Consider the following 14,746-nt stretch of genomic DNA (forward strand, 5'->3'; position numbering starts at 1 on the left):
CTGTCTGGTTCTGTGTTCCTTGGAGTTGATTTCCTACCTCCTCCCGGGATGGTTCCGCCCCATCTGGCTTCCTAGTCGACTTTCCTTGTCTCTCTCTATGGACGTAGGTTAGACTCTCTGCATAGGACGGTCCCTTTCTTTGGTGTTCTAGTCCATCTCCATGGACAGTGGATCTTCCGGGAGCTCAGTTTCTGGGCCTCTGTTTTCTCTGGCCCGGGGTCTCGTCCGCAGACCTTATGGTCAAGTGGGTTCGGTCTCTGGACTGATTCTTTTTCTCTGGTGGTTGTTATTCCCACCCTAGGGGACTGCTTTGGTACGTCCCCATCAGTATTGGTGTGTCCCAATGAAAAGCGACCTTCATTGGGGGACACTGCACCCACCCATTTCTTCCTTCTTGTCCGGATACTCTTTTCCGGTTCTTGGGTTTTATCCGGGATTCTTTTCTAGGGTCCTTCGGACATGTTTCTTTGTTGGCTTCTCCTACTGCTTTGTGACAAAACTGATTACCTCATTTCCAGTGGGCGGGTATATCCAGGGAGGTGCCGACTTTTTTTTCGTAGTGTCAGCGCCTCCCAAGAGCATATACCCATTAGTATCGGTGTCCCCCAATGAAGACTACGAGAAAAAGATTGAGTACAAAATAATTTCCTTTTTCATGGTAACAGGGTTCCCTTACTATTATGTAATTCTTGTTTTTTAGATGAGGCATATTTTCTGTCTTCTAATTTTCATTTTTAGGCCACCCATCATGTATTATTACACAGGATGGTAACCAGTATTTTTCTTTCCTTACTTTAGGACGTCAGGTCAGACCTCCGCTAATGCACACTCCTCTAGAAGTCACGCTGTGTTTCAGATAATCTTACGACGGAAGGGGAAACTCCATGGTAAATTTTCTCTGATTGATTTGGCTGGAAACGAGAGAGGCGCTGATACCTCGAGCGCAGACAGACAGACACGACTCGAAGGGGCCGAGATAAACAAGAGTTTATTAGCACTAAAGGTGGGTTTTCATGAATGACAAAAAGGTTGAGGTAGCAAGAAAATTGCAGAAGGCCGACATCCTCATCCTGTAAAGTCATAGAGATTTATCAAAACCTATGGATAGGAAAAGTTGGCCAGTTGCCTATAGCAACCAATCAGATTGCTTTTTTATTTTATTTTCCAATGACTCAATCTGATTGGTTGCTATGGGCAACTGGTCAACGTTTCCTCTCCACAGGTTTTGATAAATCTCCCCCATAGAGTTTTGTAGGAAGTGTTCGGAAACTACAGTACAACACGATTCTCGATGGTTTCTGCCAAGCATTCTAAAATAATAAATCTCATTCCTGTACGCCCTGCGCCCGGTCCCGGTGTTTAAAACGGGGTCATGCCGTGACCCCGCATCACACCGGGTCAGTCCCAGCTGCTATTGATAGCCGGGACCCTGGGCTAATAGCGCATGGCACAGATTGTTGTGCCGCGCACTATTAACCCTTCAGACGCGGCGATCAAAGTTGATCGCCACATCAAAAATGAAAGTAAAAGCTTCCCGGCAACTCAGTCGGGCTGATTGGGACTATCGCGATAAAATCGCGATGTCCCGATCAGCTAGGATGTGAGCGGAGGCCCCCTTACCTTGCTCCATCACGTCCGATCGGCGTTTGATTGCTCCAAGACTTAGCTACAGGCTTGAGCAATCAACCCCCTATTACGCTGATCCATGCAAAGCTATGGCTTTGCAGGGATGAGGGTAAAAGATCAGTGTGTGCAGTGTTATAGCCCCCTATGGGAGCTATAATGCTGCAAATAAAAAAGTTAATAAAGATCATTTAACCCTTTCCCTAATAAAAGTTTGAATCACCCCCCTTTTCCCATAAAAAAAACTGTATATAAAAATAAACATGTGGTATCACCGCGTGCGTAAATGTCCGAACTATAAAAATATATAGTTAATTAAACCGCACGGTCAATGGCGTACGCGCAAAAAAAATCCAAAGTCCAAAATAGCGTATTTCTGGTCACTTTTTATATCATAAAATTTTTTATAAAAAGCAATCAACAAGTCCGATCAATGCAAAAATGGTACCGATAAAAACTTCAGAACACGGCGCAAAAAAGCTCTCATAATGGCCCGTGCGCGGAAAAATAGTTATAGGGGTCAGAAAATGACAATTTTAAACGTATAAATTTTCCTGCATGTAGTTATGATTTTTTTCAGAAATACGACAAAATCAAACCTACATAAGTAGGGTATCATTTTAACCGTATGGACCTACAGAATAAAGATAAGGTGTCATTTTTACAGAAAAATGCACTGCGTAGAAACAGAAGCCCCCAAAAGTAAAAAAAAAAAAATTTCTTCAATTAGGTCGCATAGTGAATTTTTTTTCCATTTCGATGTGAATTTTTTGGTAAAATGACTGTCACTGCAAAGTAGAATTTGTGGCGCAAAAAATAAGCCATCATATTGAATTTTATGTGCAAAATTGAAAGCGCTATGATTTTTAGAAGGTGATGATGAAAATGGAAAAACGGAAAAACGCGAGTCCTTAACGGGTTAAAAATTCTGGATTTGTTTCTCAATAGATGACCTGCTAAGATTGTTTTCTGCTTTATGTTTTCAGGAATGCATTCGTGCACTTGGTCGAAATAAGCCTCATACGCCATTCAGGGCCAGTAAACTGACGCAGGTTCTGAGGGATTCTTTTATTGGTGAAAACTCCCGTACCTGCATGGTAAGCCTTTCATTCTTTCTTTCCTACTTGAATCAGGGGCCGTGTTCTGCATGGGGCAAATGTCTTCTGTTAGTAGGATATTGTTTAATATTTCTCATAAAAAGACAAAACTACGAGGACGAACAGAATGTTATACATCAGAAAAACAGGTCATGCCTTTACACAATGCTGTTTTCAAACTAGGAGGAGAATTCAACCGGGAATATGCGTAATGAATACAGACAAAAATAATTTACCAAGGATAAACCAGAATTTGTTGGCTTAGTGATAGCCTATCTATAGCAGGTATAGTAGAGAGGCAGATCTATAGTGCAGGGTCCGTTCTGATGAGGTCACCTTACTTGTGGTGCAGTGTTTCCCAACCAGGGTGCCTCCAGCTGTTTCAAAACTACAACTCCCAGCATGCCCGGACAGCCTTTGGCTGTCCGGGCATGCTGGGAGTTGTAGTTTTGCAACAGCTGGAGGCATCCTGGTCGGGAAACACTGCTGTGGTGCAATGGAGCACACTATTTGATCAAATGGTATGCTGCAAAGATCTGCAGATTTTGTTGTATAGTTGAAATTGTACCTTTCGGGGAGCTGATGGCGGCTGCCAAACTTATAAAATTGCCTTTTTATAGACAAGCTGCTCAAGTAACACACAGCCTGAATGCTTCTTCCTTGTCCTTACACCCCAGCCCCTCCTTGATTGATGGCCAGCCCTGTACATAAAGCAAGGAGGCCTGTGGATGCTTTTCCCCTCCTCCTTGACACTTGGCTTTATTATAAGACTTGCAACTACCATTATCTCCAGAAAATGGTACAGTTTGCTTTTAAAGGGGTACTCCTTTTTTTCTTAAGTCAACTGGTGCCAGAAAGTTAAACAGATTTGTAAATGACTTCTATTTAAAAAATCTTAATCCTTCCAGCACTTTTTAGGGGCTGTATACTACAGAGGAAATGCTTATCTTTTTTGATTTCTCTGATGTCATGACCACAGTGCTCTCTGCTAACCTCTGCTGTCCATTTTAGGAACTGTCCAGAGCAGCATATGTTTGCTATGAGGATTTTCTCCTGCTCTTGACCGTTCTTAAAATGGACAGCAGAGGTCAGCAGAGAGCACTGTGGTCATGACACAGAGAAATCTAAAAAGATAAGCATTTCCTCTGTAGTATATAGCCCCTAAAATGTACTGGAAGGATTAAGATTTTTTTAATAGAAGTAATTTACAAATCTGTTTAACTTTCTGGCACCAGTTGATTTAAAAAAAGTTTTCCACGGGCATACCCCTTTAAATACTAGCAGCTATACAATAGTGTCTGCAACTTTTAAAAGAAAACTGTTTAAGGGGTTATCAAGGAATAGAACAACAGAGCTAATTCCATCCAGATTTGTAAATTACTTCTATTAAAAAATCTTAATCCTTCCAGTACTTATCAGCTGCTGTATACTACAGAGGAAATTCTTTTCTTTTTGGATTTCTTTTCTGTCACGACCACAGTGCTCTCTGCTGACTCCAGTGTCCTTTTAAGGAACTGTCCAGAGCAGCATATGTTTGCTATGGGGATTTTCTCCTGCTCCGGATAGTTCCTGACATGTACAAAGGTGTCAGCAGAGAGCACTGTGGTTATGACAGGAAAGAAATTCAAAAAGAAAACCACTTCCTCTGTAGTATACAGCCACTAATAAGTACTAGAAGGATTAAGATTTTTTTTTTATAGAAGTAATTTACTAATCTGTAACTTTCTGGCATCATTTGATTTAAAAGAAATAAATAAAAATTCCACCGGATTAACTCTTTAAGAATTTTACTTTTAAATGGTCAGCACTGGTTTTCAGTTTATCTGTCACACATTGGGCATCAACAGCACCCAGTGGACACCACCGACTTATTCTTTCTGTACAAGTCTGCCTGTAAGTGTAAAGGATGTCTCTAATAAAAGAAGTAATGAAGATAAAGTCTATTAGAAAGCGGACAGTCTCCTATAATTTCTTTTAGAATAACAACCACTATAAAGGTTTTGATGTTTGAAGTTGAATAATCGTGTCTGTTTACTTGTAGATTGCTACCATTTCTCCTGGAATGGCATCTTGTGAAAATACCTTAAACACCTTAAGATATGCAAACAGGTAATTATTTTCCTCTATTATTTTCCTTCATATGTGTGTATAATAAAGTGTATAAAAACCTGACATGTCAAAAGTTTTGTTTGGTCAGTCTCAGTGCTGAGACCCTCACTGATCAGGAGAACAAGTGGGACAAGCTCAAGTTAACAGTTTACTCCTCGGATGTCGGGGATCTTTGTCTCTCTACCATCTGGACTTTTTAATGGAGGAGCAGGTCACAGATCTCGGGAAGTAAAGTGAACTGCTGCATGCTTCTCATTGCTAGTTCTGTTGATTAGTGGGGGTCTCAGCACTGAGACCCCAATCAATCAAAACGTATAACTTGTTAAAGCGGTAATACATCAATATGAAAGCCGAACTAATTTCTTCCATGAACAGCACCACCCCTGCCTTCAGGCGGTCTGTGGCATTACAACTGTTTCATTGACGGGAACAGAGCGGCCAACCACATCCAACCTTCTGACAAATGTGGTGTTTTCTTATTTTTTTATGCTGGATAAACCCTTGTTTTTATCAAAGTGAAAGATGCATTACTTTCAGGAAAATTGAATACACAATTTGCCCTTTAAAGGGGTATTTTGGGATACAAAGGATAGGGGATAATATGTCTGATCGCAGGGGGCTCGCCGCTGGGATCCCCCGCGATCTCTCTGCAGCACCCGCATTGTATGCGGAGCTGCGTCTCCAGTTTCAGAAAGCTCCGGTTTCAGGGACTGGAGACGTGACGTGGCGCCGCGACCCCTCGTGACGTGGCGCCGCGACCCCTCGTGACGTGGCGCCGCGACCCCTCGTGACGTCGCGCCGCGACCCCTCGTGACGTCGCGCCGCGACCCCTCGTGACGTCGCGCCGCGACCCCTCGTGACGTCGCGCCGCGGCCCCTCGTGACGTCGCGCCGCGGCCCCTCGTGACGTCGCGCCGCGGCCCCTCGTGACGTCGCGCCGCGGCCCCTCGTGACGTCGCGCCGCGGCCCCTCGTGACGTCGCGCCGCGGCCCCTCGTGACGTCGCGCCGCGGCCCCTCGTGACCTCGCGCCGCGGCCCCTCGTGACCTCGCGCCGCGGCCCCTCGTGACCTCGCGCCGCGGCCCCTCGTGACCTCGCGCCGCGGCCCCTCGTGACCTCGCGCCGCGACCCCTCGTGACCTCGCGCCGCGACCCCTCCATTTATGTGTCTGGGAGGTGGCGTAACGGCCAATAGGGGACAAAATGTTAGATCCCGGAATACCCCTTTAAGTATACAGTAATTTGTGCTTTTTAGCTGTTTAGTCAGAAAAACATCCTACATTATCACCTACCGTATGTTCCATGACAGTAAGGAAGTTGTAAAGGCCTGCGGAGCCTCTTTATCCCTTCTCTGCCCTGAAGGTGTCCATTGACATTGAAATTCATACTTTCCCCAACATATGTCAGAACACCCCTTCCAATCCACCATAAATAAAGTTGTCCTGTTCCGCTTCTTATGTGTATGGCCAATTTAAGTTCAGTACTGAGGCTCTTAGCTAGCGTCCAAATATATAAAAAAAAAAAAAAATTATATTCCGGGCAGTGCCCCAGCTGCTTTTTCTCAATCTGTCCATGAACTGCACATTCATTTGGTAATAGACAACCTAGTAACCTCTGCCCTATAGAGACCACAGCAGTATGGCTGCCACCCAACATCAGGTCATCATTTTCCAGCTTATGCTTCTAGACAGACCAGCAATGATCAGTGAATTTACTGTGTAAACATAACTAGATCTATGCTCCTTCCCAGCTCATATTGATGTGAACTACAAAAACTAAGTATAGATGTAGTGTTTCCTAATAAGTGTGCCTCCAGCAGTTGCAAAACTGCACAGGCAAGATTTTATATTCTATAAGAGCAGTGTTTCCCAACCAGGGTGCCACCAGCTGTTGCAAAACTTCAACTCCCAGCATGCCCGGACAGCCTTTGGCTGTCCGGGCATGCTGTGAGTTGTAGTTTTGCAACTGCTGGAGGCACCCTGGTTGGGAAACACTGATGTAGTGCAATATTCATGCTATAGTTATATGTATTCTATTCTTCTCACTTGTGTTGAATCTCTACTCATCTGTCTAATATTATGGATAGACAATGCTAAAATCTGTTCTGTGCTTATCAAACTCTGCTTCATCCTCCTGCTGTGTCTCGGGCTCCAGGGTAAAGGAATTTGGGATTAGTCCATCGGATATTCCCTTCTCTCAGGGTAGCGGAAGTCGCTCTGATCTCTCTCCTTCCTATGAGTATGACGACTTCTCTCCTACACTCACCAGGTCTAACCAGCATTCTCTATTCTCCAGAATCTTGTCATGTGCACTCACTATCTTTCTTTTCTTTATTGCTCACGTTTTCAGTTGACTTTGTGGTGCATGGTTTTGTAGATTTTCATCATAATTTGGTAGCGTTTCCGTCATTTCTTTTTATTATTTATTTTTGGCGGTCAGCAGGTAGAGATTTCCTTGTCCATGCATAGAGCACTCAAAAGGGTTCGCTCTACTTTTGAGGGCTGCCACACTTTATGGTAGGGCCGACTGGCACAGGATAAGCCATTCTTTGCAGCAGCTGTGTCTGTAGCTAGTAAAAGGGGTCTACAGTGAGGAAGCCATGTCTAAGAATTCTGTATATAATCTCCTTATAGTGCATATAGTTAAATGTCCCAGAGACAACACATTTAAAAGGGAACTCCAGTGCGGAGGCTTCTTATTACCTATCCACAGGATATAGCATGAGTGTCTGATAGCGGGGCTCCATGTGGTCAGACCCCTGCAATTTGACACTTCTACCCTGGCCTGCGCCCCGGCTCTCCCCATGCACAGAGCGGTGGCAGACATGCCCCCCCCCCCTCCATGAATATTGATGGGAGAGCCTGGGGTTACATCGCTCGTGTAGCTCTTGCTTTCCCATAGAGATTCTTGGAGGGGGCATGTTGACCACCGCTTCATACTCTAGGTGGGGCAGGCAATGTGCAGGAGATCCCTGGGGTCCCAGCTTTTGGACCCTCCATGATCAGCATAGGGGATAAGTTGTTCAGTACCAGAGTTCCCCTTTAATGATCCCCTTATACAGGAAAGGTAAGAGAAGAATTTTGCATGCAAGATTCCATTACAAATTTCTAATACTAGCATATCTTGATGCCAATTATGTGTAATCTGCACCACGTAAAGGGGTACTCCGCTGGAAAACTTTTTTTTTTATTTTTTATTTTTTTTTAAATCAACTGGTGCCAGAAAGTTAAACAGATTTGTAAATTTTTTTATCTTATTTAAAAATTTTAATCCTTCCAGTACTTATGAGCTGCTATATGCTCCACAGGAAGTTCTTTTCTTTTTGAATTTCTCTTCTGCCTGACCACAGTGCTCTCTGCTGACACCTCTTTGCATTTTAGGAACTGTCCAGGGTAGGAGCAAATCCCCATAGCAAACCTATCCTGCTCTGGACAGTTCCTAAAATGGACAGAGGTGTCAGCAGAGAGCACTGTGTTCAGACAGAAAGGAAATTAAAAAAGAAAAGAGCTTCCTGTGGAGCATACAGCAGCTAAGTACCGGAAGGATTAAGATTTTTTAAATAGAAGTAATTTACAAACCTGTTTAACTTTTTGGCACCAGTTAATGTAAAAAAAAAAAAGTTTTCCAGTGGAGTACCCCTTTAAGGAACAAACCATACCAAGTAGGACCTCTATAGTCAGACCCTCACTTAGTGTTAGGTGTCCTTTCAGAAGTTGTTTTAAGTCTTGTGCTTCTCAAGAATGTTTGAAAATATCTTGGGCCTGTGAAGAATGGGGAATCCCTGTGCCAGAACCAAAAACACTTTCCTCAGTACTGTCCCACTAATGGGCAATAGACACTTGGTTGGGGGTTGGGGGGTGGCTGTCGGAGTGTTTTATCTCATTTTGTAAATATGACATGGATCTGTAACAAGGAGATCTTACAGCTGACATTGTGCATTCAGTTCGTTCTTCTAGCAGCTACTTTATTTTCTTGTTGACTGGACGTCTGGCAAGTAAGAGAATAATCTGAGCTGTTCCTCCTAGTAATGCGCTGCTCCTTGTTTCAGAGTGAAAGAACTGACTGTGGATCCGAACGCTGCAGGAGACCTCCGCCCCATGTTACATCATGCCCAGAATCAGCTGGATGACCTGGAGTCACTGTGGGGAGTGGGCAGTTCTCCTCAGAGAGATGACCTCAAGCTGTTATGTGAACAAAATGTGGGTGGATACGTGTATTACACAGACTGCTCAGTTACATGTCCATGCTAAGGCTGCATTCACACGGCCATCTAGACCCGTCCCGTTCTTCTCCTGTCAAAAATAAAAGCGGACTTTAAAAAAAAACTGACAATAACCGATGCAAACGGATGTTATCCATTTAGATTCGATATTGTTCAGTTAATAAACCGAAAAAAACCCTGTTGTTCTGAGCATGCTCAGAAGTAAAAAACGGATGCAAACGGATGACATTAACCCCTCAACGACGCAGGACGTAAATGTACGTCCTGGTGAGCTGGTACTTAACGCACCAGGACGTACATTTAAGTCCTATGCATAACCCCGAGCATCGGAGCGATGCTTGTGTCATGCACGGCAGGTCCCAGCTGCTGATAGCAGCCAGGGACCCGCCGGTAATGGCGGACATCCGCGATCGCGCAGATGTCCGCTATTAACCCCTCAGATGCCATGATCAATACAGATCGCGGCAGTGCGGTACTGTGAATGAAGGATCGGATCGCCTGCAGCGCTGCCGCGGCGATCCGATCGTCCAGCATGGCAGCGGAGGTCCCCTCACCGGCCTCCGCTGCCTTCCACGGGTCTTCTGCTCTGGTATGAGATCGAGCAGACCAGAGCAGAAGATGACCGATAATACTGGTCAGTGCTGAGCCCTATGCATAGCACTGAACAGTATTAGCAATCCAATGATTGCTATAAATAGTCCCCTATGGGGACTATTAAAGTGCAAAAATAAAAGTAAAAAAAGGAATAAAAAAAAATGTGAAAAACCTCTCCCCCTAATAAAAACGTAAATTGTCCCATTTTCCCTATTTCACCCCCAAAAAGTGTATATAAAAAAAAAAAAAAAAAAAATATATATATATATATATATATATATATATATATATATATATATATATTTTTTTTTTATATATACATATTTGGTATCGCCACCTGCATAAATATCCCAACTATTAAAATAAAATGTTAATTATACCGTACTGTGAATGGCGTGAACGTTAAAAAAAAAAGTCCAAAATAGTTTTTAATAACACTTTATTCCTAAAAATTAATACAAAATGTATTAAAAGTTTTATATAAGCAAATATGGTATAATAACAATAATAAGTACAGACCACGGCACAAAAAAATGAGCCCTCATACCGCCGCTTATACGGAAAAATAAAAAAGTTTTAGGTCTTAAAATAGGGGGGATTTTAACCCCTTAAGGACCAAGAGGTATCGGTACGTCATTGGTCCTTCTCTTCTGATATAACGCGGGGTTACACAGTAACCCCGCGTCATATCATGGCGGGCCCGGCGTCATAGTGAAGCCGGGACCCGCCTCTAATAGCGCGCAGCGCCGATCGCGGCGCCGCGCGCTATTAACCCTTTAGCCGCGCGCTCAAAGCTGAGCCGCGCGGCTAAAAGTGAAAGTGAAAGTTCCCGGCTAGCTCAGTCGGGCTGTTCGGGATAGCCGCGGCTAATCGCGGCATCCCGAACAGCTGACAGGACAGCGGGAGGGCCCCTTCCTGCCTCCTCGCTGTCCGATCGCCGAATGACTGCTCAGTGCCTGAGATCCAGGCATGAGCAGTCATGCGGCAGAATCGTTGATCACTGGTTTCTTATGAGAAACCAGTGATCAACATAGAAGATCAGTGTGTGCAGTGTTATAGGCCCCTATGGGACCTATAACACTGCAAAAAAAAAGTGAAAAAAAAAAGTGAATAAAGATCATTTAACTCCTCCCCTATTAAAAGTTTGAATCACCCCCCTTTTCCAATAAAAAAAAAAACACAGTGTAAATAAAAATAAAAATAAACATATGTGGTATCACCGCATGCGGAAATGTCCGAATTATAAAAATATATCATTAATTAAACCGCTCGGTCAATGGCGTGCGCGCAAAAAAATTCCAAAGTCCAAAATAGTGCATTTTTGGTCACTTTTTATATCATTTAAAAATGAATAAAAAGTGATCAATAAGTCCTATCAATGCAAAAATGGTACCGTTAAAAACTTCAGATCACGGCGCAAAAAATGAGCCCTCATACCGCCCCATACACGGAAAAATAAAAAAGTTATAGGGGTCAGAAGATGACAATTTTAAACGTATTAATTTTCCTGCATGTAGTTATGATTTTTTCCAAAAGTCCGACAAAATCAAACCTACATAAGTAGGGTATCATTTTAATCGTATGGACCTACAGAATACATATCAGGTGTCATTTTTACCGAAAAATGTACTACGTAGAAACGGAAGCCCCCAAAAGTTACAAAACAGCGTTTTTTTTTTCAATTTTGTCGCACAATGATTTTTTTTCCCGCTTCACCATAGATTTTTGGGCAAAATGACTGACGTCATTACAAAGTAGAATTGGTGGCGCAAAAAATAAGCCATCATATGGATTTTTAGGTGTAAATTTGAAAGAGTTATGATTTTTTAAAGGCAAGGAGCAAAAAACGAAAATGCAAAAACGGAAAAACCTCCGGTCCTTAAGGGGTTAAACGTACTAATTTGGTTAAACAGTTTTCGTTTTTTTTTTGTTTCACGGATGTGAAAGGATTGTAAAAAAATAAAAATAAAATCCTGTTGACATCAATGGGATTATTTTACAACCGTGGAACCGGGAACAGGGAAAGACAGCCACTGAGGAATAGGAGAGGAATCCTTGTGTGAAAATTCCACCGCAGAATTTACGTTTAGTTTTTTTCCGTGCGGAATATAGGAGGAAACTGATTTTTTTTTTTTTTTTTTTTTGTTCTTTTTTTGTTTTGCTGGACTACAACCCCCTATTGGAATCTCCCTCTTTGTTTTGTTTTTTCGTGCGGAATTTCCACGCAAATTTTGCGCAAATTCCGTTTGGTAATGATTTCAAGCGGAAAAAGTTTTACCATTTACTTCAATGGACTTCTGCTCATGTATTCCGCAAGAAGAATGAACATGTTCTTTCTTCTAACAGAACGGAATTCAGCGACGGCATTAACGCAATGTGAACAGTGCAGAGTAAAATACATTGAAGTTAATGGCAAAGCAGATGTTAATTATTTCTATAATATTTCTATAACATATACATATATATATATATATATATATATATATATATATATTCATATATTCATAAAAGGTGGAGGGAGAGGTTTCTGTCTTGACTTACATGTAGGTAATGGTGAAGTGAAGCCTCTGGGGATTAGTTTGCTATGTGGATTTGTTCCTGCTCTGGACAGTTCCTGACATGGACAGAGGTGTCAGCAGAGAGGACTGTGGTCAGATAGAAAAGAAATTAAAGAAGAAAATAACTTCCTCTGTAGTATATAGCAGCTGATAAGTACTGGAAGGGTTTTGATTTTTAAATAGAAGTAATTTACGAATCTGATTTAAAAAAGTTTTCCACTGGAGTACACCTTTAAATAAAAGGCAGAAGTATAGGAGAAAAAAGCTGCGATGGCGCTCCCAAGGAAGTAGCCCAAGTCGTGGGTATTGATTAATTTATTCTTACAGCATAAGAAATCAAAGAAAATAATTAATAAATATAAAGCAAGGTGCGTTTCTGGAGTCACAGGGCATCAATAGCCACGACTTGGGTTACTTCCTTGGGAGCGCCATCACAGCTTTTTTCTCCTATACTTCTGCATTACTCTACGGACTCTACTCTGGGCTCCGTCCTCATGCTGCTGGCCTGCATACCAAGCTACCATCACCGGCAAGGAATACGCTACCCCCACCTGGGTACCCACCTACACCGGCTAGAGACCTACACCGCACCCGGCGCTACCTCCGCTTTTTTCCTCTGTTTATTGCTTTAAATAAAAGGGTCATTACTAGAAACTGCCCAACTTTTGTTTATGGACAGTGTCTGATATTGCAACTCTGACCCATTGACTTCAATAGGGCTGAGCTACATTACCAGGCAAAACCCATGGACTAGAGTGGCCCTTATCTAGGGAATAAAAAAACGGGCTTTCTCGGTCACTCTTCATTGGGGACATCTTACAGATGGGTATATGCTCTTGCCCATCTGTAAGGTGTCCCCCAATGAAGGCTACAAGAGAGCGATTTTACGGTGAGTACAAAAAATCTTTTTTTTCTAAAAGTGGACAAACCCCTGTAAGGATTCACTCCTGTTGTCAACTGAAGAATGATAATCTGTCCTCTCTTAAAGGGTCTTCCCATCCACAGGACATTGCATATCCAAATGTCTGATAGACGTGTATTTGTAGCTCAAATCCATGCATCAAATCTTATAGTAGGGATAGAGGGGGAGAGTCATCAAAACCTGTCCAGAGGAAAAGTTGCTGAGTTGCCCATAGCAACCAATCAGATCGCTTCTTTCATTTTTAATAAGATCTCTGTAAAATGAAAGAAGCAATCTGATTGGTTGCTATGGGCAACTTTTCCTTTGCACAGGTTTTGAGAAATCTCCCCCTAAGTCCCTATTAGTTTGTCCAGTTTTACACAACAAACTTCAGCTTACAGTATGCCTGCCATTTAAAAAAAAAAATGTTGACTTGTCAAAAGTTTTCATCGGTCGTGGTCTCAGTGCTGTGACCCTCACCAGTTAGCAGCGAGCCTGAAGAAGTGTGCGGTAGCTCACATCACTCCCCCTGCTTTCAGCATTCTCTGACATGCGATCCTATAGACTTATTATGAGGCCCCAAAATAGAAATTACTAAAATACTGCGTACATCTCCCTGCTCATTCTACTGATCGGTGGGGGTCTTAGCACTGGGACCCTGACCGATCACAGATCAAAACTTTTGATGTGTCTGTGACATGCCAAAAGGTTTTTTGTAATAACACCTAAAGGGGTAACTGGTGCCAGAAAGTTAAACAGATTTGTAAATTACTTCTACTAAAAATTCTTAACCCTTCCAGTACTTATTAGCGGCTTTATACTACAGAGGAAATTCTTTTCTTTTGGGATTTCTTTTCTGTCATGACCACAGTGCTCTCTGTCCATGTCAGGAACTGTCCAGAGCAAAAGAGGTTTGCTATGGGGATTTTCTCCTGCTCTGGACAGTTCCTGACATGGACAGGTGTGTCAGCAGAGAGCACTGTGGTCGTGACAGCAAAGAATTCCAAAAAGAAAAGAACTTCCTCTCTAGTACACAGCCGCTAATAAGGCTGCATTCACATCTCGTTTTTGCAATACGTTTCAGTGCAAAAACCGTATTGCAAACTGTGTGTGTGTATATATATATATATATATATATATATATATATATGTATATATATATATATATATATATGTATGTATGTGTATATATATATATATATATATATATATATATAATATATAGACATGTCACTGAAAACCGTATGCCAAACGTAGCATCCGGTTGTGTACGTTTTGCACCATTTACTGTTTATCCATTTTTTCCATACATAAAACCTTAGTCTACTATGGTTTTATGTCCGGGTGAAAAAACGGATACAACCCGTATGTTTTTTTATTTATTTATTTTTTTTAAACAGTGGTCAATGGGAACCGTACTGAACTGTATGTGCGTCTGGTTTGCACAATACAGTTTTGCAGTTTGCACATGCGCAGTGCACGCCGAAAGTTCTTCCCACAAATAGAACAAGAAGAACTTTATTTAATTAAGGACAAACATAAAACCTTATCTTTTTTTTTTTCCCAAAAACTTTTTAAACCGTATGCAACTGAACAACCGTTTTTAAACCGTATACGGTTTAAAAAGGTACAGTGGTATATACTG

At 42.2% G+C, this 14,746-nt stretch overlaps 1 protein-coding gene across 5 annotated transcripts in view; it reads left to right on the forward strand.

The window, feature by feature from the left end:
* KIF2A (kinesin family member 2A) overlaps positions 1-14,746 on the forward strand; it is a 102,084-nt gene that overhangs the window by 74,154 nt on the left and 13,184 nt on the right. For 3 of the 5 annotated variants that reach the window (XR_008848050.1, XM_056541167.1, XM_056541181.1), the window contains exons 14-18: positions 799-1,003; positions 2,610-2,720; positions 4,762-4,829; positions 6,981-7,094; positions 8,875-9,025. Coding sequence is in view for 4 of the 5 variants with exons in the window: in XM_056541167.1 (XP_056397142.1) it covers positions 799-1,003; positions 2,610-2,720; positions 4,762-4,829; positions 6,981-7,094; positions 8,875-9,025 (649 nt within the window). In the remaining variant the exon portion in view is untranslated. The remainder of the gene's footprint in view (positions 1-798; positions 1,004-2,609; positions 2,721-4,761; positions 4,830-6,980; positions 7,095-8,874; positions 9,026-14,746) is intronic. The other 2 variants (XM_056541190.1, XM_056541200.1) reach the window with 1 other exon arrangement.

The sequence above is a fragment of the Hyla sarda genome, chromosome 1 (assembly GCF_029499605.1).
Source record: "Hyla sarda isolate aHylSar1 chromosome 1, aHylSar1.hap1, whole genome shotgun sequence".
Taxonomy (NCBI): Eukaryota; Metazoa; Chordata; class Amphibia; order Anura; family Hylidae; genus Hyla; species Hyla sarda.